This window comes from Oncorhynchus clarkii, chromosome 31, assembly GCF_045791955.1.
Source record: "Oncorhynchus clarkii lewisi isolate Uvic-CL-2024 chromosome 31, UVic_Ocla_1.0, whole genome shotgun sequence".
Taxonomy (NCBI): Eukaryota; Metazoa; Chordata; class Actinopteri; order Salmoniformes; family Salmonidae; genus Oncorhynchus; species Oncorhynchus clarkii.
In genome coordinates, this window is record NC_092177.1 from 15,757,009 (window position 1) to 15,779,529 (window position 22,521).

General features: G+C 44.0%; 1 protein-coding gene across 1 annotated transcript in view; it reads left to right on the plus strand.

Annotated features, from left to right (window-relative positions):
• LOC139391200 (coagulation factor VIII-like) overlaps positions 1-22,521 on the plus strand; it is a 34,281-nt gene that overhangs the window by 10,253 nt on the left and 1,507 nt on the right. The window contains exons 9-24 of the mRNA XM_071138813.1: positions 2,416-2,581; positions 2,674-2,761; positions 3,029-3,246; positions 3,497-3,647; positions 3,766-3,975; positions 4,167-5,472; positions 6,492-6,657; positions 6,979-7,209; positions 7,396-7,624; positions 9,418-9,600; positions 9,808-9,924; positions 12,491-12,562; positions 12,951-13,036; positions 13,219-13,380; positions 13,618-13,762; positions 14,018-14,166. Of these exons, the coding sequence (XP_070994914.1) occupies positions 2,416-2,581; positions 2,674-2,761; positions 3,029-3,246; positions 3,497-3,647; positions 3,766-3,975; positions 4,167-5,472; positions 6,492-6,657; positions 6,979-7,209; positions 7,396-7,624; positions 9,418-9,600; positions 9,808-9,924; positions 12,491-12,562; positions 12,951-13,036; positions 13,219-13,380; positions 13,618-13,762; positions 14,018-14,166 (3,679 nt within the window). The remainder of the gene's footprint in view (positions 1-2,415; positions 2,582-2,673; positions 2,762-3,028; positions 3,247-3,496; positions 3,648-3,765; positions 3,976-4,166; positions 5,473-6,491; positions 6,658-6,978; positions 7,210-7,395; positions 7,625-9,417; positions 9,601-9,807; positions 9,925-12,490; positions 12,563-12,950; positions 13,037-13,218; positions 13,381-13,617; positions 13,763-14,017; positions 14,167-22,521) is intronic.

The window sequence follows — 22,521 nt, forward strand, 5'->3', positions numbered from 1 at the left end:
ATGTATGGTCACTGTGGCGACGACGTCGTTGATGCACTTATATTGATGAAGCCGGTGACTGAGGTGGTATACTCCTCAATGCCATTGGATGAATCTTGGAACATATTCTGGTCTGTGTTAGCAAAAACAGTGCTGTGGCGTCGCATCTGTGTCATCTGACCACTTCCGTACTGAGGGAGTCACTGTAACTTACTGCTTTAATTTTAGCATGTAAACAGGGATCAGAAAGATATATTTATGGTCAGATTTGCCAAATGGAGGGGGTGGGAGAGCATGCTTCTCTGTGTGTGGTCTAGAATGTATTTTCCTCTTGTTGCACATGTGACATGCTGGTAGAAATGAGGTAAAACAGATTTAAGTTTACCTGCATTAAAGTCCCCGGCCACTAGGAGCGCCGCTTCTGGATGAGCATTTTCCTGTTTGCTCATGGCTGAATACAGCTCGTTGAGTGCGGTCTTAGTGTCAGCAACGGTTTGTGGTAGTAAATAGATGGCTATGAATAATATAGATGAGAACTCTTTTGGTAGATTGTGTGGTCTACAGCTTATCATGAGGTATTCTACCTCAGGTGAGCAATACCTTGACACTTCTTTAATATTAGACATCGCTCACCAGCAGTTATTGACAAATAGACACATGCCCACGCCCCTCGTCTTACCAGACGTAGCTGCTCTGTCCTGCCGATGCACAGAAAAGCCAGCCAGCTCTATACTATCCGTATCATTGTAGAGCCACATCTTGGTGAAACATAAGATATATACAGTTTTTTACTGTCCCATTGGTAGGATAGTCTTAATTGTCCAGTTTGTTTTCAAATGAATGCATGTTGGCCAATAATACGGAGGGTAGTGGTGGTTTACCTACTCTTCGGCGAACTCTTACAAGGCACCCCGCCTTCCACCCCCTTTTTCTCTGTCTTTTCTTCACGCAAATTATGGGGATTTGGGCCTTGTCTCTACAAAGCAGTATATGCTTCACGTCGGCCTCATTAAATAAAAAATATTTGTCCAGTTCAAGGTGAGTAATCGCTGTTCTAATGTCCAGCAGCTCTTTTCGGTCATAAGAGACGGAAGCAGCAACATTATGTACAAAATGAGTTACAAACAATGCAAAAAAAAACATTATCACAAAACCCCACCTCAGTGAGCGAGACAGGTACAAAACCCCACCTCAGTAAGCGAGACAGGTACAAAACCCCACCTCAGTAAGCGAGACAGGTACAAAAACCCACCTCAGTGAGCGAGACAGGTACAAAACCCCACCTCAGTGAGCGAGACAGGTACGAAATCCCACCTCAGCCAGGGTGACAGGTAGGAAATCCCACCTCAGCCAGGGTGACAGGTAGGAAACCCCACCTCAGCCAGGGTGACAGGTAGGGGACCCCACCTCAGCCAGGGTGACAGGTAGGAAACCCCACCTCAGCCAGGGTGACAGGTAGGAAACCCCACCTCAGCCAGGGTGACAGGTAGGAGACCCCACCTCAGCCAGGGTGACAGGTAGGGGACCCCACCTCAGCCAGGGTGACAGGTAGGAAACCCCACCTCAGCCAGGGTGACAGGTAGGGGACCCCACCTCAGCCAGGGTGACAGGTAGGAAACCCCACCTCAGCCAGGGTGACAGGTAGGAAACCCCACCTCAGCCAGGGTGACAGGTAGGAGACCCCACCTCAGCCAGGGTGACAGGTAGGGTACCCCACCTCAGCCAGGGTGACAGGTAGGAAACCCCACCTCAGCCAGGGTGACAGGTAGGAGACCCCACCTCAGCCAGGGTGACAGGTAGGAAACCCCACCTCAGCCAGGGTGACAGGTAGGAAACCCCACCTCAGCCAGGGTGACAGGTAGGAAACCCCACCTCAGCCAGGGTGACAGGTAGGAAACCCCACCTCAGCCAGGGTGACAGGTAGGAGACCCCACCTCAGCCAGGGTGACAGGTAGGAGACCCCACCTCAGCCAGGGTGACAGGTAGGAAACCCCACCTCAGCCAGGGTGACAGGTAGGAAACCCCACCTCAGCCAGGGTGACAGGTAGGAAACCCCACCTCAGCCAGGGTGACAGGAAGGAAACCCCACCTCAGCCAGGGTGACAGGTAGGGGACCCCACCTCAGCCAGGGTGACAGGTAGGGAACCCCACCTCAGCCAGGGTGACAGGTAGGGGACCCCACCTCAGCCAGGGTGACAGGTAGGAAAGAGGGTAAAGGGGCGACAGAGTGGGAGGGGGGGGGGGGGGGGGGGGGTGAGAGAAAGGAAGACTGGGAGTGAAATGGAAAATAATAGTTCAGATGGGAGGGAGGACCGAGAAAGGGAGAGGGTCAGAGAGAGTGTGTATAGCCAGAAAAAGACTAGGACAGGAAAGGGAGAGAGTTCATGATCCTAAAAATACTGATACTACCCTCCCTCTACTGTCTTTGTGTTCCAGTCAACTGTTATCGGAATACTTTCCCAGGGGGCCTCATCAGCTGGGTCATGAATATAAGAAGGTGGTGTATGTAGAATACACTGACCAGACCTTCACCAAGAGGAAATCACCTGTTAAAAGACTGCTGGGACCACTGCTCAGAGGACAGGTGGACGAACACTTCCAGGTGTGTACCACAATCAACAAAACAAACAAGCAAAGAATATGTATCTGAATAGATAGTAAAGAAAGTAAAGATCATTCCAATTGTTTCTTCAGATAGTGTTCAAGAACCTGGCAAGTCGTCCTTTCAACATGTATCCAAACGGCCTCACCAGGATTTCTCCACTGAGGAAAACAGAGAACGGTAAGAACTGGCATTATGATAAGATGAAGCAAGATAATATTTTCTGACTATGCATTTAGGTTTGGAATCATAACTAAATCCTTTATGGAATAGTCATCATATCCGGTGTGTTAATATGTTGAGGTCTGGAGAAACTCATAAAACGTTTTATTAGTCTAATAGTCATTCTAATAGTCATAATAGTCATTCTGTTAGACTAATAAAATCTCTTAGTCTCTTAGTCATTCCTAAGTCATTAGTCATCAGTGTCTATGTGTGTGTGTGTAGAGGGTGAAAAGGACCTACGCTCCCTGGCTGTACCCCCCAACGGGACATATGGGTATGTGTGGAAACTAACAGCAGAGGATGGGCCCCTGGAGGGAGACCCCCAGTGTCTGACCCGTCTGTACCAGAGTACCATCAACCCTGAGAGAGATCTGGCCACTGGCCTCATAGGACCCCTCCTCATCTGCAAGAAGGACTCCATGGACACCAGGGGGCGGCTGGTGAGAATCGACACTTAATATGTCCATAATGACACATAGGGTTGGTTTTTCAGACACAGATTAAGTCTAGTCTTGGAATAAGAATAACTTTCATTGAAGAATAGAGATGTGTCCCTGAAACTGGCCCAATATGACATATCAGTGCATTATTTCTCTTGCAGCTTGATCAAGTCATACACTGATAACTTAGATGTTGTTGTTTGTAGCAGTGTTCTTGTGGTTATCATAACCTAAGATGTCCAACTTGCAGGTGGGCCCAGATAAAGTGAAGCAGTTGATGTTTGCTGTGTTTGATGAGAACAAGAGTTGGTACATCAATGACAACATTCAGAAGTACAGCAAAGACCCCTCCATGGTCAACCCTACAGACCCTGACTTCTACAACTCCAATGTCATCTACAGTAAGTAAGGTTTTCCTGCCTGGTTATCTTGGTTCTTGATGAAAGTGGTGACACATGTCTGCTCTGTCACCCTTTTTGTGTGCTATGTTTTTTATCTTGATCTCATTTTTGTTTACAGACGTGAATGGGATTATGTTCAACGAGCAGAGGGTCCAGGTGTGTAAGGATGACGTGACCTTCTGGCACCTGTCCAACGTGGGGACGCAGAGCGACTTCTTGTCCGTCTACTTCACAGGAAACCCCTTCATGAAGGACAACGTGTACGAGTCCGTCCTCACACTCTTCCCAATGTCCGGGGAGACCGTTACCATGGAGTCTCAGCTAATCGGTAAGGTCAAAGGTTAAATGATCCTACTGCAGTTGTATTCAGTAGGCATCAAATGGAAGAACATATTTTAAACAGGGAGGTGCTACAGGTCCATTAAGAACACAGGTTTTCACTACGGTGCGTCCTACTAAAACCTGACCCTGAGAGGTGTTTTCTGGAGCGTTGTGAGCTGATGTTTTTTTCATCCTAAGGTGAGTGGGAGATCAGTGCGTTCGACAGCCGCCTGAAAAGCCGTGGCATGAGCGCCCGCTACTCCGTCCTGTCTTGTAACATTGAACTGCTGGTGGACAACGAAGATGTAGAGTATGGCCTGGAGGACGTCCTGCCTGACTACGTAGACCACTTCTTCAAACCCAGATCCCTCCACCCCCAGCCACAGAACAGGACCGTAGCTGTCAGAGTCTGCAGGAAGCAACCTGGCTTAAACCAGAACACAACAACACCGCAAACAGGAAATGACACAGATAACGAAGTCGCCATCGGAGAATCAGGGGACCACGGGTCTGATAACAATGTCACATTTAAGGCAGGGGACCAGAGGTCAATTTGTGAGGTCAGGTATGTGACGGTGTCGTCTGCTGATGAGGAGGCCAACCTGCTTTCCCAGGGAGGGATCCCCACAGATGTTCTGGAGCAACTGGAGATGGATGGGGAGTGGAAGGCTTCAGAGAACCAGGAGGGAGGGGACCTGGGTGGGGAGCAGGGGGGGAACGGGAGACAGAGACGCCAGGCCGGGTTGGAGGGTGGAGAGAATGGAGAGCGCAACAAGCTGGTGGAGAACTGTGAGGAGGAGGTTCTGAAGGAGTGGAAGGGTCGGGTGTATGGGGAGGCACTAGAGCAGGAGCAGAGAGAGGAGCAGAAGGTGGAGGTGTTGGATCAGCAGGAGGAGCAGGAGGCACAGGGTGAGGGGTTCTTAAAGGTGCAGGAGCAGAGGGAGAGGCAAAAGGGGGAGCTGGATCGAGATTCACATCCCCTAACCACCAATCATGCAGATAAGGACCCTCTACTCTTGGAGTTAGACGGATGGATGGATCTAGACCCCCTGAACAAAACTTTGGAAGCTCTCCCGGATCAGCTGAAGGTGCAGCAGCAGAGGGAGGAGCAGAAGGTGGAGGTGTTGGATCAGCTGAAGGTGCAGCAGCAGAGGGAGGAGCAGAAGGTGGAGGTGTTGGATCAGCTGAAGGTGGAGGAGCAGAAAGCTGGAGATGTGCATCCCCTAAGCAACAACACTCACACAGAGCTGGACACACCTCTACTAGATTTGTTGGATCTAGACTTCTCCAATGTCTCCAATGACAACAAAACGGCTCCCAGGAACGCAGTGTCTCTGGAGTATGATGACTATAGTGAGGAAGACACTGGGACAGCCTACATAGGGTCAGAGGACAACCTGGACCTGAGGACCACAGATGGACAATACCGCAGCTACTACATCGCTGCACAGGAGATCACATGGAACTATGGGATCAGGAAACCACATCAGCTCATAAAAACAAGGTAGTGTTTGGCTTTTGTAAGTATCTGGTTTCTTGGACACTTATGCTTAGTCTTTGGGGAGCACTTCAATGGAGAATCTCAATTGAATATGCTCTTTAGTCCAGAACTAGGCTTAATCTGTGTTTGGCCCCATCTCTTTGACTATTCATTTTAGATAGATTTCTAAATAAATCTGGTTTCTGATTGATCAGCTCAGTTTAAAAGTAAAGGAAAAGCTGCTCTCTAGTAGCTCCAATGCAATAATTTATTTACCAACGTTTCAACGGCAAGCTGTCTTTTATCAGGGTATTGATCAACGGCAAGCTGTCTTTTATTAGGATATTGATCAACGGAAAGCTGTCTTTTATCAGGGTATTGATCAACGGCAAGCTGTCTTTTATCAGGGTATTGATTAACGGCAAGCGGTCTTTTATTAGGATATTGATCAACGGAAAGCTGTCTTTTATCAGGGTATTGATCAACGGCAAGCTGTCTTTTATTAGGATATTGATCAACGGAAAGCTGTCTTTTATCAGGGTATTGATCAACGGCAAGCTGTCTTTTATCAGGGTATTGATCAACGGCAAGCTGTCTTTTATCAGGGTATTGATTAACAACAAGTTGTCTTTTATCAGGGTATTGATTAACGGCAAGCTGTCTTTTATCAGGGTATTGATTAACTGCAAGCTGTCTTTTATCAGGGTATTGATTAACGGCAAGTTGTCTTTTATCAGGGTATTGATTAACGGCAAGCTGTCTTTTATCAGGATATTGATCAACGGCAAGCTGTCTTTTATCAGGGTATTGATTAACGGCAAGCTGTCTTTTATTAGGATATTGATCAACGACAAGCTGTCTTTTATTAGGATATTGATCAATGACAAGCTGTCTTTTATCAGGGTATTGATTAACGGCAAGCTGTCTTTTATCAGGGTATTGATCAACGGCAAGCTGTCTTTTATCAGGGTATTGATTAACGGCAAGCTGTCTTTTATCAGGGTATTGATCAGCTAATCAACTGTCAACTGTTCACTCCCCAGAGAGAGGCGTAGGGGAATGAGGAAGTTCCTGGCGGAATATAAGAAGGTGGTGTTCAGAGCCTTCAGTGATAGAAACTTCCAGATCCCCGTCACCAGAGGAGAGCTGCAGGAACATCTGGGACTCATGGGCCCTATCATTAAAGCTGAGGTCAACGACCTCCTTACCGTGAGTGGAGATCAATGATCATCTTATTAATTCACAGATGTTTCAAATCAATTCATATTTTAGTGGCCTTAGCTCAACTACTACTAACCTCGTCCAGGTGTTTCGGAGTTCTTGGTGTAGTGGCTAAGGTTCTGGACAGTTGCAGGAACCCTGGTTTTAATCCCGGTTGTGTTACCCCCTGAATTCACTGCAATATTATTTTCATGGCATCTCATCAGATTCTGTGTGTTCTGCTGTTAAACATTCACCCGATCTTAATCTTGATCCTGTTTTTAATCTTGATCCTGATCTTGATCTTGATCCTGATCTTGATCTTGACAGGTGACCTTCAAGAACATGGCGTCCAGGCCGTACTCCCTGCACCTTCATGGGGTGTATGATAAGAGCCAGGGTGATGGTCAGTCCTCCGGGGCTGGGGTGGCGGGGGTCCCTGGGGAGGCGGTCCAGCCTGGAGAGGTCAGGGTCTATACCTGGAGGATCACCAGGAAGCAAGGGCCCACCGCTGCAGAGTTTGACTGTAAGGCAGGGGCCTACTATTCTACACAGAATAAGGCAGGTGGCACTGTCAACACTTACTGTATATTACAAAGCTAGCTCATAGTTAGGCCTCATAAGTGTATTTTATTTTCCTTAGATAGCTTATCAGTGTTTTGACATGCTTTTCCCTGCATGCACGTATTGTTCTGGCGTGCGTATTTGACTGTGTGGCTTTGTGTTCTGTTCTCACCCCTGCAACAGGAGAAGGACCTCCACTCTGGTCTGATTGGCCCCTTAGTAATCTGTAAACCAGGCACCCTCCACCCCCAACTGAATCTACAGCCCAACCTACAGGAGTACGCCCTCCTCTTCCACACCTTCGACGAGACCAAGAGCTGGTACCTGGACGAGAACATCCGTCGGTACTGCACCCCACCCTGCCAGGCACAGAAAGATGACCCCTGGTTTCAGCTCAGCAACAAGTTCGCAGGTACAGTAGAGTTATTCAGACTCCCTCCTAATGTCAATAATAGTTTCATGATAAATTTATAAAAATTGATTTCTAGTGAATTTCTCTGTTTGTTTAGGTTCATACTCATACAGTGCCTTGTGAAAGTATTCGGCCCCCTTGAACTTTGCGACCTTTTGCCACATTTCAGGCTTCAAACATAAAGATATAAAACTGTATTTTTTTGTGAAGAATCAACAACAAGTGGGACACAATCATGAAGTGGAACGACATTTATTGGATATTTCAAACTTTTTTAACAAATCAAAAACTGAAGAATTGTGCGTGCAAAATTATTCAGCCCCCTTAAGTTAATACTTTGTAGCGCCACCTTTTGCTGCGATTACAGCTGTAAGTCGCTTGGGGTATGTGTCTATCAGTTTTGCACATCGAGAGACTGACATTTTTTCCCATTCCTCCTTGCAAAACAGCTCGAGCTCAGTGAGGTTGGATGGAGAGCATTTGTGAACAGCAGTTTTCAGTTCTTTCCACAGATTCTCGATTGGATTCAGGTCTGGACTTTGACTTGGCCATTCTAACACCTTGATATGTTTATTTTTGAACCATTCCATTGTAGATTTTGCTTTATGTTTTGGATCATTGTCTTGTTGGAAGACAAATCTCCATCCCAGTCTCAGGTCTTTTGCAGACTCCATCAGGTTTTCTTCCAGAATGGTCCTGTATTTGGCTCCATCCATCTTCCCATCAATTTTAACCATCTTCCCTGTCCCTGCTGAAGAAAAGCAGGCCCAAACCATGATGCTGCCACCACCATGTTTGACAGTGAGGATGGTGTGTTCAGCTGTGTTGCTTTTACGCCAAACATAACGTTTTGCATTGTTGCCAAAAAGTTCAATTTTGGTTTCATCTGACCAGAGCACCTTCTTCCACATGTTTGGTGTGTCTCCCAGGTGGCTTGTGGCAAACTTTAAACGACACTTTTTATGGATATCTTTAAGAAATGGCTTTCTTCTTGCCACTCTTCCATAAAGGCCAGATTTGTGCAATATACGACTGATTGTTGTCCTATGGACAGAGTCTCCCACCTCAGCTGTAGATCTCTGCAGTTCATCCAGAGTGATCATGGGCCTCTTGGCTGCATCTCTGATCAATCTTCTCCTTGTATGAGCTGAAAGTTTAGAGGGACGGCCAGGTCTTGGTAGATTTGCATTGGTCTGATACTCCTTCCATTTCAATATTATCGCTTGCACAGTGCTCCTTGGGATGTTTAAAGCTTGGGAAATCTTTTTGTATCCAAATCCAGCTTTAAACTTCTTCACAACAGTATCTCGGACCTGTCTGGTGTGTTCCTTGTTCTTCATGATGCTCTCTGCGCTTTTAACGGACCTCTGAGACTATCACAGTGCAGGTGCATTTATACGGAGACTTGATTACACACAGGTGGATTGTATTTATCATCATTAGTCATTTAGGTCAACATTGGATCATTCAGAGATCCTCACTGAACTTCTGGAGAGAGTTTGCTGCACTGAAAGTAAAGGGGCTGAATAATTTTGCACGCCCAATTTTTCAGTTTTTGATTTGTTAAAAAAGTTGGAAATATCCAATAAATGTCGTTCCACTTCATGATTGTGTCCCACTTGTGTGGATTCTTCACAAAAAAATACAGTTTTATATCTTTATGTTTGAAGCCTGAAATGTGGCAAAAGGTCGCAAAGTTCAAGGGGGCCGAATACTTTCGCAAGGCACTGTATCTGATCGATTGTTTGTGTTTGAGATTACTTTATCTGGAAAATCTTTCCATGTTACCTTAGCCATAAACGGCTACGTGGCAGAGACACTTCCTGGTCTGATGGTTGCCCAGCACCAGCAAGTCAGGTGGCACCTGCTGAACGTCGGGAGTGACGGGGAGTATCACACCGCCCACTTCCACGGTCTGCCCTTCAGCATTCACAAGGAGCAGGAGCATCGCATGGGGGTGTACAACCTCTATCCTGGTAAACACACACACTAAGAAACACACACACAACCACACAACCACAGTTACCACACATACACAACCACACAACCACAGTTACCACACACACACGCACACACACACACACACACACACACACACACACACACACACACACACACACAATAAAATAATAGTCAATCAAGAATGTCACCTGTCACACCTTGGTCTCTGCCCCCCTCTCCAGGTGTGTTTGGAACAGTGGAGATGAGGCCGGCCACGGTGGGGACCTGGATGGTGGAGTGTACAGTAGGAGAGCACCAGCTGGCCGGCATGAGGGCTAAACTACTGGTCTACAACCCACGTAAGTAGCCTACCACACCTCACAACCCATGTAGGAACCACAAATCCCAACTTATGTAGGTACCACAACTCCCAATTTATGTAGGTACCACAACTCCCAACTTATGTAGGTACCACAACTCCCAATTTATGTAGGTACCACAACTCCCAACTTATGTAGGTACCACATCTCCCAACTAATGTAAGTACCACATCTCCCAACTTATGTAAGTACCACAACTCCCAACTTATGTAAGTACCACAACTCCCAACTTATGTAAGTACCCTAACTCCCAACTTACAGTATGTAGGTACCACAACTCCCAACTTATGTAGGTACCACAACTCCCAACTTATGTAAGTACCCTAACTCCCAACTTACAGTATGTAGGTACCACATCTCCCAACTTATGTAGATACCACAACTCCCAACTTATGTAGATACCACAACTCCCAACTTATGTAGGTACCACAACTCCAACTTATGTAGGTACCACAACTCCCAACTTATGTAGGTACCACAACTCCCAACTTATGTAGATACTACAACTCCCAACTTATGTAGATACCACAACTCCCAACTTATGTAGGTACCACAACTCCCAACTTATGTAGGTACCACAACTCCCAACTTATGTAGGTACCACAACTCCCAACTTATGTAGATACTACAACTCCCAACTTATGTAGATACCACAACTCCCAACTTATGTAGATACCACAACTCCCAACTTATGTAGATACCACAACTCCCAACTTATGTAGATACCACAACTCCCAACTTATGTAGATACCACAACTCCCAACTTATGTAGGTACCACAACTCCCAACTTATGTAGATACCACAACTCCCAACTTATGTAGATACCACAACTCCCAATTTATGTAGGTACCACAACTCCCAACTTATGTAGGTACCACAACTCCCAACTTATGTAGATACTACAACTCCCAACTTATGTAGATACCACAACTCCCAACTTATGTAGATACCACAACTCCCAACTTATGTAGATACCACAACTCCCAACTTATGTAGATACCACAACTCCCAACTTATGTAGATACCACAACTCCCAACTTATGTAGAGACCACAACTCCCAACTTATGTAGAGACCACAACTCCCAACTTATGTAGGTACCACAACTCACAACTTATGTAGATACCACAACTCACAACTTATGTAGATACCACAACTCACAACTTATGTAGATACCACAACTCCCAACTTATGTAGGTACCACAACTCCCAACTTATGTAGGTACCACAACTCCCAACTTATGTAGATACCACAACTCCCAACTTATGTAGGTACCACAACTCCCAACTTATGTAGATACCACATCTCCCAACATATGTAGATACCACAACTCCCAACTTATGTAGGTACCACAACTCACAACTTATGTAAGTACCCTAACTCCCAACTTACAGTATGTAGGTACCACAACTCCCAACTTATGTAGGTACCACAACTCCCAACTTATGTAAGTACCCTAACTCCCAACTTACAGTATGTAGGTACCACAACTCCCAACTTATGTAGGTACCACATCTCCCAACTTATGTAGGTACCACAACTCCCAACTTATGTAGATACCACAACTCCCAACTTATGTAGGTACCACAACTCCCAACTTATGTAGGTACCACAACTCCAACTTATGTAGGTACCACAACTCCCAACTTATGTAGATACTACAACTCCCAACTTATGTAGATACTACAACTCCCAACTTATGTAGGTACCACATCTCCCAACTTATGTAGGTACCACAACTCCCAACTTATGTAGATACCACAACTCCCAACTTATGTAGATACTACAACTCCCAACTTATGTAGATACTACAACTCCCAACTTATGTAGATACTACAACTCCCAACTTATGTAGATACCACAACTCCCAACTTATGTAGATACCACAACTCCCAACTTATGTAGATACCACAACTCCCAACTTATGTAGATACCACAACTTCCAACTTATGTAGATACTACAACTCCCAACTTATGTAGATACTACAACTCCCAACTTATGTAGATACTACAACTCCCAACTTATGTAGATACCACAACTCCCAACTTATGTAGATACCACAACTCCCAACTTATGTAGATACCACAACTCCCAACTTATGTAGATACCACAACTTCCAACTTATGTAGATACCACAACTCCCAACTTATGTAGAGACCACAACTCCCAACTTATGTAGAGACCACAACTCCCAGCTTATGTAGGTACCACAACTCACAACTTATGTAGGTACCACAACTCCCAACTTATGTAGGTACCACAACTCCCAACTTATGTAGGTACCACAACTCCCAACTTATGTAGATACCACATCTCCCAACTTATGTAGGTACCACAACTCACAACTTATGTAGATACCACATCTCCCAACATATGTAGGTACCACACATAGTTACCTCACAAGAGCCTTACTCAGTAGACTGAAGAGACAGAAGTGTGAAATGTGTTCTTTGAAATGTCTTAGAATGACATTGTTGGCTATTCTTTTGTGAAATGTGGACAATATAAATAATGGAATGTAATTTCCTGTGATTGCCTGGCAGGATGCATCCAGCCTCTGGGGTTGAGGTCAGGAAGAATAGACGATTCCCAGATCACTGCATCAGACCACATAGGTAAGCAAGCTTCAGCAATGCAAGAATGTAACCACAAGAATGTTACTACACACCTCTCAATCATTATAGCTGATGTGTGGTGAGCGTTTTGACAGAAAGAAGTTTGCCATGCATTACCTTAGGGTGTTTCACATTGGTGGTAGAACAGGTGAGTTTCCCTCCTTACTATGGAAAAGCGTTGTGTAAATCCAATAAATTATTATTATTAATTATTAAGTTATTTCACGTCAGAAAGTAGGCTCGTACACAGTAAACGCATAAGTGAGCCTCTAGAATGGAGAAATATTGCCGTGATGAATCAGTGACTTACTGTTTATGAAAACTTTACTCTGTGTTAGGCCTGCATACAGTTAGCCAGTGTGATTGAATGCATATATGTGTTTTCCAGGTAACTGGGAGGCCAGGCTGGCAAGGCTGGAGCTATCTGGTTCTGTCAACGCCTGGATGGGCGCGGATCAGAAATCATGGATCCAGGTTCAACAATAAAATTCCTGTTCTCCTGTGAAAGATCTTGTAGATTGAAATGCCCTCTGATTTAGCTGCCCAATTATACTCATGAGAAAAATTGGAATTGGGATTTCAGTTCACTTCCTGAATTGACTGAATTGAAATGGAACTGGCCCCAACCCTGGTCTCCTGTTATGTCTTATATGCAGCTGGACCTCCAAAGACCCACACTGATCCATGGGATCCAGACCCAGGGTGCAAGAGCCTCTCTGGGCCTGAAGGACTACTTCATCATGTACTTCACCCTCTCCTACAGCCTAGACCAGGAGACCTGGACTAACTACAGGGGGAACAGCACCACGCCAACTTACGTCAGTACCTTACATGTACCTTACCCATCTGTACCAGTACCTACTGGCTAGTACTGTACCCACAAAGCATGAGCTTAATTGTTTACCATACAAACCAGCAGTCAGAGAGCAGATGCATGTATCTTTTTGTTACTGTAAATGTCATCAATGCCTAAAATATCTCAGGGTAGTTCTATGCAATACTACCATGCTACCTCTTGTACTTACTGTTAATGATATAACTTTGGTTTATTTCAGATATTTAACGGTAATCTGGATGGCTCCAAGGTGAAGGAGAACCATCTGTCTCCCCCCATCCTGGGGCGCTACATCAGACTGCAGCCTGTCACCATCCAGAGGAACCCTGCTCTTCGCATGGAGCTGCTGGGCTGTGACGTCAACAGTGAGTCCCTGTGGCAGTTAGGAACACCTTTGTAACAGTTTGTAACAGCTCAGATCACATTTAGTGGTGGTGTATGTTGTGATTAGATGTTGTAGCTGAGGTTGAGAGGTACATCATCAGGTAGTCCGTGATCGGGGTCAGGGGCCGGGGGAAGGGAGGAGGTGCAGGGACGGACAGATCTCAGATGCTGGTGAATAGAATCCCTGAGAGAAGGAAGAAGGGAAATAAAAATGTCTGTCTGTCTGTCTGTCTCAGGCTGCTCCTTCCCCCTGGGTCTCCAGAGGAGGTTGGTTCCAGACAGCAGCTTCAGGGCCTCCTCCTTCCTGCAGACTTGGAGGCTCTCCTGGGGCCCCGCCCTCGCACGCCTCCACCAGGATGGCAGCGCCAATGCATGGCGCCCCAAGGTACACACACATATATACAACAACACATAAGCACACAAGAAACACACACAGAAGTCAAACCACACACCCCTTCACCTCCCTCTGTTACCGGCACTTCTATTTTTCCATGATGTGTCAAGTCTCTCTCTCTCTCTCCCTCTCTCTCTCTCTCTCTCTCTCTCTCCCTCCCTCTCTCTCTCTCTCTCTCTCTCTCTCTCTCTATCTCAATTCAATTAAATTCAAAGTGGCTTTATTGGGAAACGTGTTTACATTGCCAAAGCAAGTGAAATAAACAATAAACAAAGTGAGAAGAATTTAACAGTAAATATTGCACTCAAAAAGGTTTAAAAAAGATTTCAAGTATTATATGATCAGTTATATAGCAGATATGATCAGTTATATACCGGATATGATCAGTTATATACCGGATATGATCAGTTATATACCAGATATGATCAGTTATATAGCAGATATTATCAGTTATATACCAGATATGATCAGTTATATACCAGATATTATCAGTTATATACCAGATATTATCAGTTATATAGCAGATATGACCAGTTATATACAGTGCCTTGCGAAAGTATTCGGCCCCCTTGAACTTTGCGACCTTTTGCCACATTTCAGGCTTCAAACATAAAGATATAAAACTGTATTTTTTTGTGAAGAATCAACAACAAGTGGGACACAATCATGAAGTGGAACGACATTTATTGGATATTTCAAACTTTTTTAACAAATCAAAAACTGAAAAATTGGGCGTGCAAAATTTTCCAGCCCCTTTACTTTCAGTGCAGCAAACTCTCTCCAGAAGTTCAGTGAGGATCTCTGAATGATCCAATGTTGACCTAAATGACTAATGATGATAAATACAATCCACCTGTGTGTAATCAAGTCTCCGTATAAATGCACCTGCACTGTGATAGTCTCAGAGGTCCGTTAAAAGCGCAGAGAGCATCATGAAGAACAAGGAACACACCAGACAGGTCCGAGATACTGTTGTGAAGAAGTTTAAAGCCGGATTTGGATACAAAAAGATTTCCCAAGCTTTAAACATCCCAAGGAGCTCTGTGCAAGCGATAATATTGAAATGGAAGGAGTATCAGACCACTGCAAATCTACCAAGACCTGGCCGTCCCTCTAAACTTTCAGCTCATACAAGGAGAAGACTGATCAGAGATGCAGCCAAGAGGCCCATGATCACTCTGGATGAACTGCAGAGATCTACAGCTGAGGTGGGAGACTCTGTCCATAGGACAACAATCAGTCGTATATTGCACAAATCTGGCCTTTATGGAAGAGTGGCAAGAAGAAAGCCATTTCTTAAAGATATCCATAAAAAGTGTTGTTTAAAGTTTGCCACAAGCCACCTGGGAGACACACCAAACATGTGAAAGAAGGTGCTCTGGTCAGATGAAACCAAAATTGAACTTTTTGGCAACAATGCAAAACGTTATGTTTGGCGTAAAAGCAACACAGCTGAACACACCATCCTCACTGTCAAACATGGTGGTGGCAGCATCATGGTTTGGGCCTGCTTTTCTTCAGCAGGGACAGGGAAGATGGTTAAAATTGATGGGAAGATGGATGGAGCCAAATACAGGACCATTCTGGAAGAAAACCTGATGGAGTCTGCAAAAGACCTGAGACTGGGACGGAGATTTGTCTTCCAACAAGACAATGATCCAAAACATAAAGCAAAATCTACAATGGAATGGTTGAATAATAAACATATCCGGGTGTTAGAATGGCCAAGTCAAAGTCCAGACCTGAATCCAATCGAGAATCTGTGGAAAGAACTGAAAACTGCTGTTCACAAATGCTCTCCATCCAACCTCACTGAGCTCGAGCTGTTTTGCAAGGAGGAATGGGAAAAAATTTCAGTCTCTCGATGTGCAAAACTGATAGAGACATACCCCAAGCGACTTACAGCTGTAATCGCAGCAAAAGGTGGCGCTACAAAGTATTAACTTAAGGGGGCTGAATAATTTTGCACGCCCAATTTTTCAGTTTTTGATTTGTTAAAAAAGTTTGAAATATCCAATAAATGTTGTTCCACTTCATGATTGTGTCCCACTTGTTGTTGATTCTTCACAAAAACACACAGTTTTATATCTTTATGTTTGAAGCCTGAAATGTGGCAAAAGGTCGCAAAGTTCAAGGGGGCCGAATACTTTCGCAAGGCACTGTACCAGATATGATCAGTTATATAGCAGATATGATCAGTTATATACCAGATATGATCAGTTATATACCAGATATTATCAGTTATATACTAGATATGATCAGTTACATACCATATATGATCAGTTATATACCATATATGATCAGTTATATAGCAGATATGATCAGTTATATAGCAGATACGATCAGTTATATACCATATATGATCAGTTATATAGCAGATATGATCAGTTATATAGCAGATATGATCAGTTATATACCAGATATTATCAGTTATATACCAGATATGATCAGTTATATACTAGATATGATCAGTTATATACCAGATATGATCAGTTATATACCAGATATGATCAGTTATATACTAGATATGATCAGTTATATACCAGATATGATCAGCTATATAACAGATATGATCAGTTATATAGCAGATATGATCAGTTATATACCAGATATGATCAGTTATATACCAGATATGATCAGTTATATACCAGATATGATCAGTTATATACCAGATATTATCAGTTATATAGCAGATATGATCAGTTATATACCAGATATGATCAGTTATATACCATATATGATCAGTTGTATACCAGATATGATCAGTTATATACCAGGCATGCTCAGTTATGTACCAGCTATGATCAGTTATATACCAGCTATGATCAGTTATATACCAGATATGGTCAGTTATATACCAGATATGATCAGTTATATACCAGATATGATCAGTTATATACCAGATATGGTCAGTTATATACCATATATGATCAGTTATATACCAGATATGATCAGTTATATACTAGATATGATCAGTTATATACCAGATATGATCAGCTATATAACAGATATGATCAGCTATATAACAGATATGATCAGTTATATACCAGATATGATCAGTTATATACCAGATATGATCAGTTATATACTATATATGATCAGTTATATGCTAGATATGATCAGCTATATACCAGATATGATCAGTTATATACCAGATACGATCAGTTATATACCATATATGATCAGTTATATAGCAGATAGGATCAGTTATATACCAGATACGATCAGTTATATACCAGATACGATCAGTTATATACCATATATGATCAGTTATATACCAGATATGATCAGTTATATACCAGATATGATCAGTTATATACCAGATATGATCAGTTATATACCAGATATGATCAGTTATATACCAGATATTATCAGTTATATAGCAGATATGATCAGTTATATACCATATATGATCATCTGTATACCATATATGATCAGTTATATACCATATATGATCAGTTGTATACCATATATGATCAGTTATGTACCAGGTATGATCAGTTATATACCAGATATGATCAGTTATATACCAGATGTGATCAGTTACTAGTGGAAAGTCCATAATCCTATCGAATTTTTTACACTTTGCAAATATTTGCGATACGAATACTTTGGGAAGATAAATAAACAGATAAATATGGGTTGTATTTACAATGTTGTTTGTTCTTCACTGGTTGCCCTTTTCACATGGCATTAGGTCACAAATATTGCTGCTGTAATGGCACACTGTGGTATTTTACCCAGTAGATATGGGAGTTTAATGGGAGCTAAAACAAGAAGTTCCCACGCTGAGGTCTGTTCAACGCTGGTCCGACCAATCTGATTCCATACTCCAAGACTGTTTCCATCACGTGGACTGGGATATGTTTCATATTGCGTCAGACAACAACATTGACGAATACACTGATTCGGTGAGCTCATTAGAACGTGCGTTGAAGATGTCGTTCCCATAGCAACGATTAAAACATTCCCAAACCAGAAACCGTGGATTGATGGCAGCATTCGCGTGAAACTGAAAGCGCGAACCACTGCTTTTAATCAGGGCAAGGTGACCGGAAACATGACCGAATACAAACAGTGTAGCTATTCCCTCCGCAAGGCAATCAAACAAGCTAAGCGTCAGTATAGAGACAAAGTAGAATCGCAATTCAACGGCTCAGACACAAGAGGTATGTGGCAGGGTCTACAGTCAATCACGGATTACAAAAAGAAAACCAGCCCAGTCACGGACCGGGATGCCTTGCTCCCAGGCAGACTAAATCACTTTTTTGCCCGCTTTGAGGACAATACAGTGCCACTGACATGGCCCGCAACCAAAACATGCGGACTCTCCTTCACTGCAGCCAAGGTGAGTAAAACATTTAAACGTGTTAACCCTCGCAAGGCTGCAGGCCCTGACGGCATCCCCAGCCGCGCCCTCAGAGCATGCGCAGACCAGCTGGCTGGTGTGTTTACGGACATATTCAATCGATCCCTATCCCAGTCTGCTGTTCCCACATGCTTCAAGAGGGCCACCATTGTTCCTGTTCCCAAGAAAGCTTAGGTAACTGAGCTAAACGACTTCCGCCCCGTAGCACTCACCTCCGTCATCATGAAGTGCTTTGAGAGACTAGTCAAGGACCATATCACCTCCACCCTACCTGACATCCTAGACCCACTCCAATTTGCTTACCGCCCAAATAGGTCCACAGACGATGCAATCTCAACCACACTGCACACTGCCCTAACCCATCTGGACAAGAGGAATACCTATGTGAGAATGCTGTTCATCGACTACAGCTCGGCATTCAACACCATAGTACCCTCCAAGCTCGTCTGGGTCTCGACCCCGCCATGTGCAACTGGGTACTGGACTTCCTGACGGTCCGCCCCCAGGTGGTGAGGGTAGGTAACAACATCTCCACCCCGCTGATCCTCAACACTGGGGCCCCACAATGGTGCGTTCTGAGCCCTCTCCTGTACTCCCTGTTCACCCACGACTGCGTGGCCACGCACGCCTCCAACTCAATCATCAAGTTTGCGGACGACACAACAGTGGTAGGCTTGATTACCAACAATGGCGAGACAGCCTACAGGGAGGAGGTGAGGGCCCTCAGAGTGTGGTGTCAGGAAAATAACCTCACACTCAACATCAACAAAACTAAGGAGATGATCGTGAACTTCAGGAAACAGCAGAGGGAACACCCCCCTATCCACATCGATGGGACAGTAGTGGAGAGGGTAGTAAGTTTTAAGTTCCTCGCCGTACACATCACAGACAAACTGAATTGGTCCACCCACACAGACAGCATCGTGAAGAAGGCACAGCAGCGCCTCTTCAACCTCATGAGACTGAAGAAATTCGGCTTGTCACCAAAAGCACTCACAAACTTCTACAGATGCACAATCGAGAGCATCCTGTCGGGCTGTATCACCGCCTGGTACGGCAACTGCTCCGCCCACAACCGTAAGGCTCTCCAGAGGGTAGTGAGGTCTGCACAACGCATCACAGGGGGCAAACTACCTGCCCTCCAGGACACCTACACCACCCGATGTCACAGGAAGGCCATAAAGATCATCAAGGACAGCAACCACCCGAGCCACTGCCTGATCACCCCGCTATCATCCAGAAGGCGAGGTCAGTACAGGTGCATCAAAGCTGGGACCGAGAGACTGAAAAACAGCTTCTATCTCAAGGCCATCAGACTGTTAAACAGCCACCACTAACATTGAGTGGCTGCTGCCAACACACTGACTCAACTCCAGCCACTTTAATAATGGGAATTTATGTAAAATATATCACTAGCCACTTTAAACAATGCTACTTAATATAATGTTTACATACCCTACATTATTTATCGCATATGTATACGTATATACTGTACTCTATATCATCTACTGCATCTTTATGTAATACATGTATCACTAGCCACTTTAAACTATGCCACTTTGTTTACATACTCATCTCATATGTATATACTGTACTCGATACCATCTACTGTATCTTGCCTATGCCGCTCTGTACCATCACTCATTCATATATCTTTATGTACATATTCTTTATCCCTTTACACTTGTGTGTATAAGGTAGTAGTTTTGGAATTGTTAGTTATATTACTTGTTGGTTACTACTGCATTGTCGGAACTAGAAGCACAAGCATTTCGCTACACTCGCATTAACATCTGCTAATCATGTGTATGTGACAAATACAATTTGATTGATTTGAGTTTATCAATTTTTGATTTGTTTTCTAATTCTTTGTGGGTCTGTGTGATCTGTGGGAAATATGTGTCTCTAATGTGGCCAGACATTTGGCAGGAGGTTAGGAAGTGCAGCTCAGTTTCAACCACATGTTGTGGGCAGTGTTCACAGTTTCTCTGTTTCTCTGTTTTTGTAGAGAAACTTTTTGTGGAAGGTACTACACCGCACACAGACCCCTTCACACACTCAATGTTGTCGAGATACATTGAGTTTCCTTGTAGGCCGATTTGTCAGGGAAACTGTGAAGCCAGCTCTACAGCCTGTTTCTGAATGAGTATTTTATTAAACAATGTGAAACAAGGTTTCTGTTTGATCCTTTTCATGACATCATGCATAGCTGTTCTTTATATGGCCTAAAATAAATGTGTTCATATGGTCACAGTATTATCTATAGGTTTTAATGAAAAACAATAAACATACACATTTAAAAACAGACTCAGGTATTCTGCCACTGTGTACTCTCTGTTTAGAGACAGATAGCATTCTAATTTGTTCCGTTTTTGGGTTGATTCTTTCCATTGTGTTAAATAGTTAACTTTCTGCTTTCTCATAATTTGGTTGTGTCTAATTGTGTTGCTGTCCTGAGGCTCTGTGGGGTCTGTGTTTGTGAGGGGGCTCTTCTCTCTGTAGGTGAGGGCTTTGTGGTGGAATGTGTGGGCATCGCTTGCTTTTAGATGGTTGAAGGATTTAACAGCTCTTTTCTGGATGTTCATAACTAGGTAGTATAATCTTAATTCTGATCTGCATTGTTTGGGGGTTTGCGTTCTACACAAAGTATATTTTTGCTGAATTCTGCATGCAGAGTATCAATTGGGTGTTTATCATATTTTTTTAATTATTGGTTGGTGAGTGGACCCCAGACCTCACAACCATAGAGGGCAATGGGTTCTATAACTGATTCAAGTATTTTTAGCCAGATCCTAATTGGGATGTTGATGTTCCTTTTGATGGCGTAGAAGGCCCTTCTTGCCTTGTCTCTCAGATCGTTCACAGCCGTGTGGAAGTTACCTGTGGTGTTGATGTTTAGGCCGAGGTAGGTGTAAATATTTGTGTGCTCTAGGTCACCAGTGTGTAGATTGAATTTGTATTTGTGGTCCTGGGAACTGGACCTTTTTTGGAACACCATTATTTTTGACTAACTGAAATTTACTGTCAGGGCCCAGGTCTGACAGAATCTGTGCAGAAGATCTAGGTGCTGCTGTAGGCCCTCCTTGGTTGGGGACAGAAGCACCAGATCATCAGCAAACAGTAGACATTTGACTTCTGAGTCCAGTACAGTGAGGCCGGGTGCTGCAGTCTGCAGCCATTTTAACATTTGCTCAGTACATTGTTTTCACTGAGGAAATTAGAGTCTGCCGTTAATGATAATGCAGAGGATTTTTCAGAGATTGGTTTTGACGCAGATTCCACTGTAATTATTAGGGTCAAATTTGTCTCCACTTTTATGGATTGGGTCCTTGGTTCCAAATATTGGGGAAGATGCCTGAGCTGAGGATGATGTTAAAGAGTTTAAGTATAGCTGTCAAGGGGTGTGTAACTGGTGGCAGGGAAGTCAAACTCAGGAGAGCAGAACTTGGTAAATGGCCGGAGCTGTTTAATGCACATAACTACCGGTTTACAAAAATAACAAAACACACATGGGCACAAAACAATCAACAATTCCCGACAAGGACATGAGGGAAACAGAGGGAACATATACAACATGTAATTAGGGAATTGAAACCAGGTGAGTGTGAAAACAAGACAAAACAAATGGAACGGCGATGGCTAGAAGACCGGTGACGTCGACCGCCGAACACCGCCCGAACAAGGAGAGGAACCGAGCCAATTGGAATTTGTGATCTGTATATTTTATAATTTTATTTAGAATACCATCAACATCACAGACCTTTTTGGGTTGACTGCTAGCTGCACTGCTGTGCACGGTGTTAACTATCATCTGGACCTAGCTGCTCTGCTGTGCACAGTGTTAACCAGCATCTGGACCTAGCTGCTCTGCTGTGCACAGTGTTAACTATCATCTGGACCTAGCTGCTCTGCTGTGCACAGTGTTAACCAGCATCTGGACCTAGCTGCTCTGCTGTGCATGGTGTTAACTATCATCT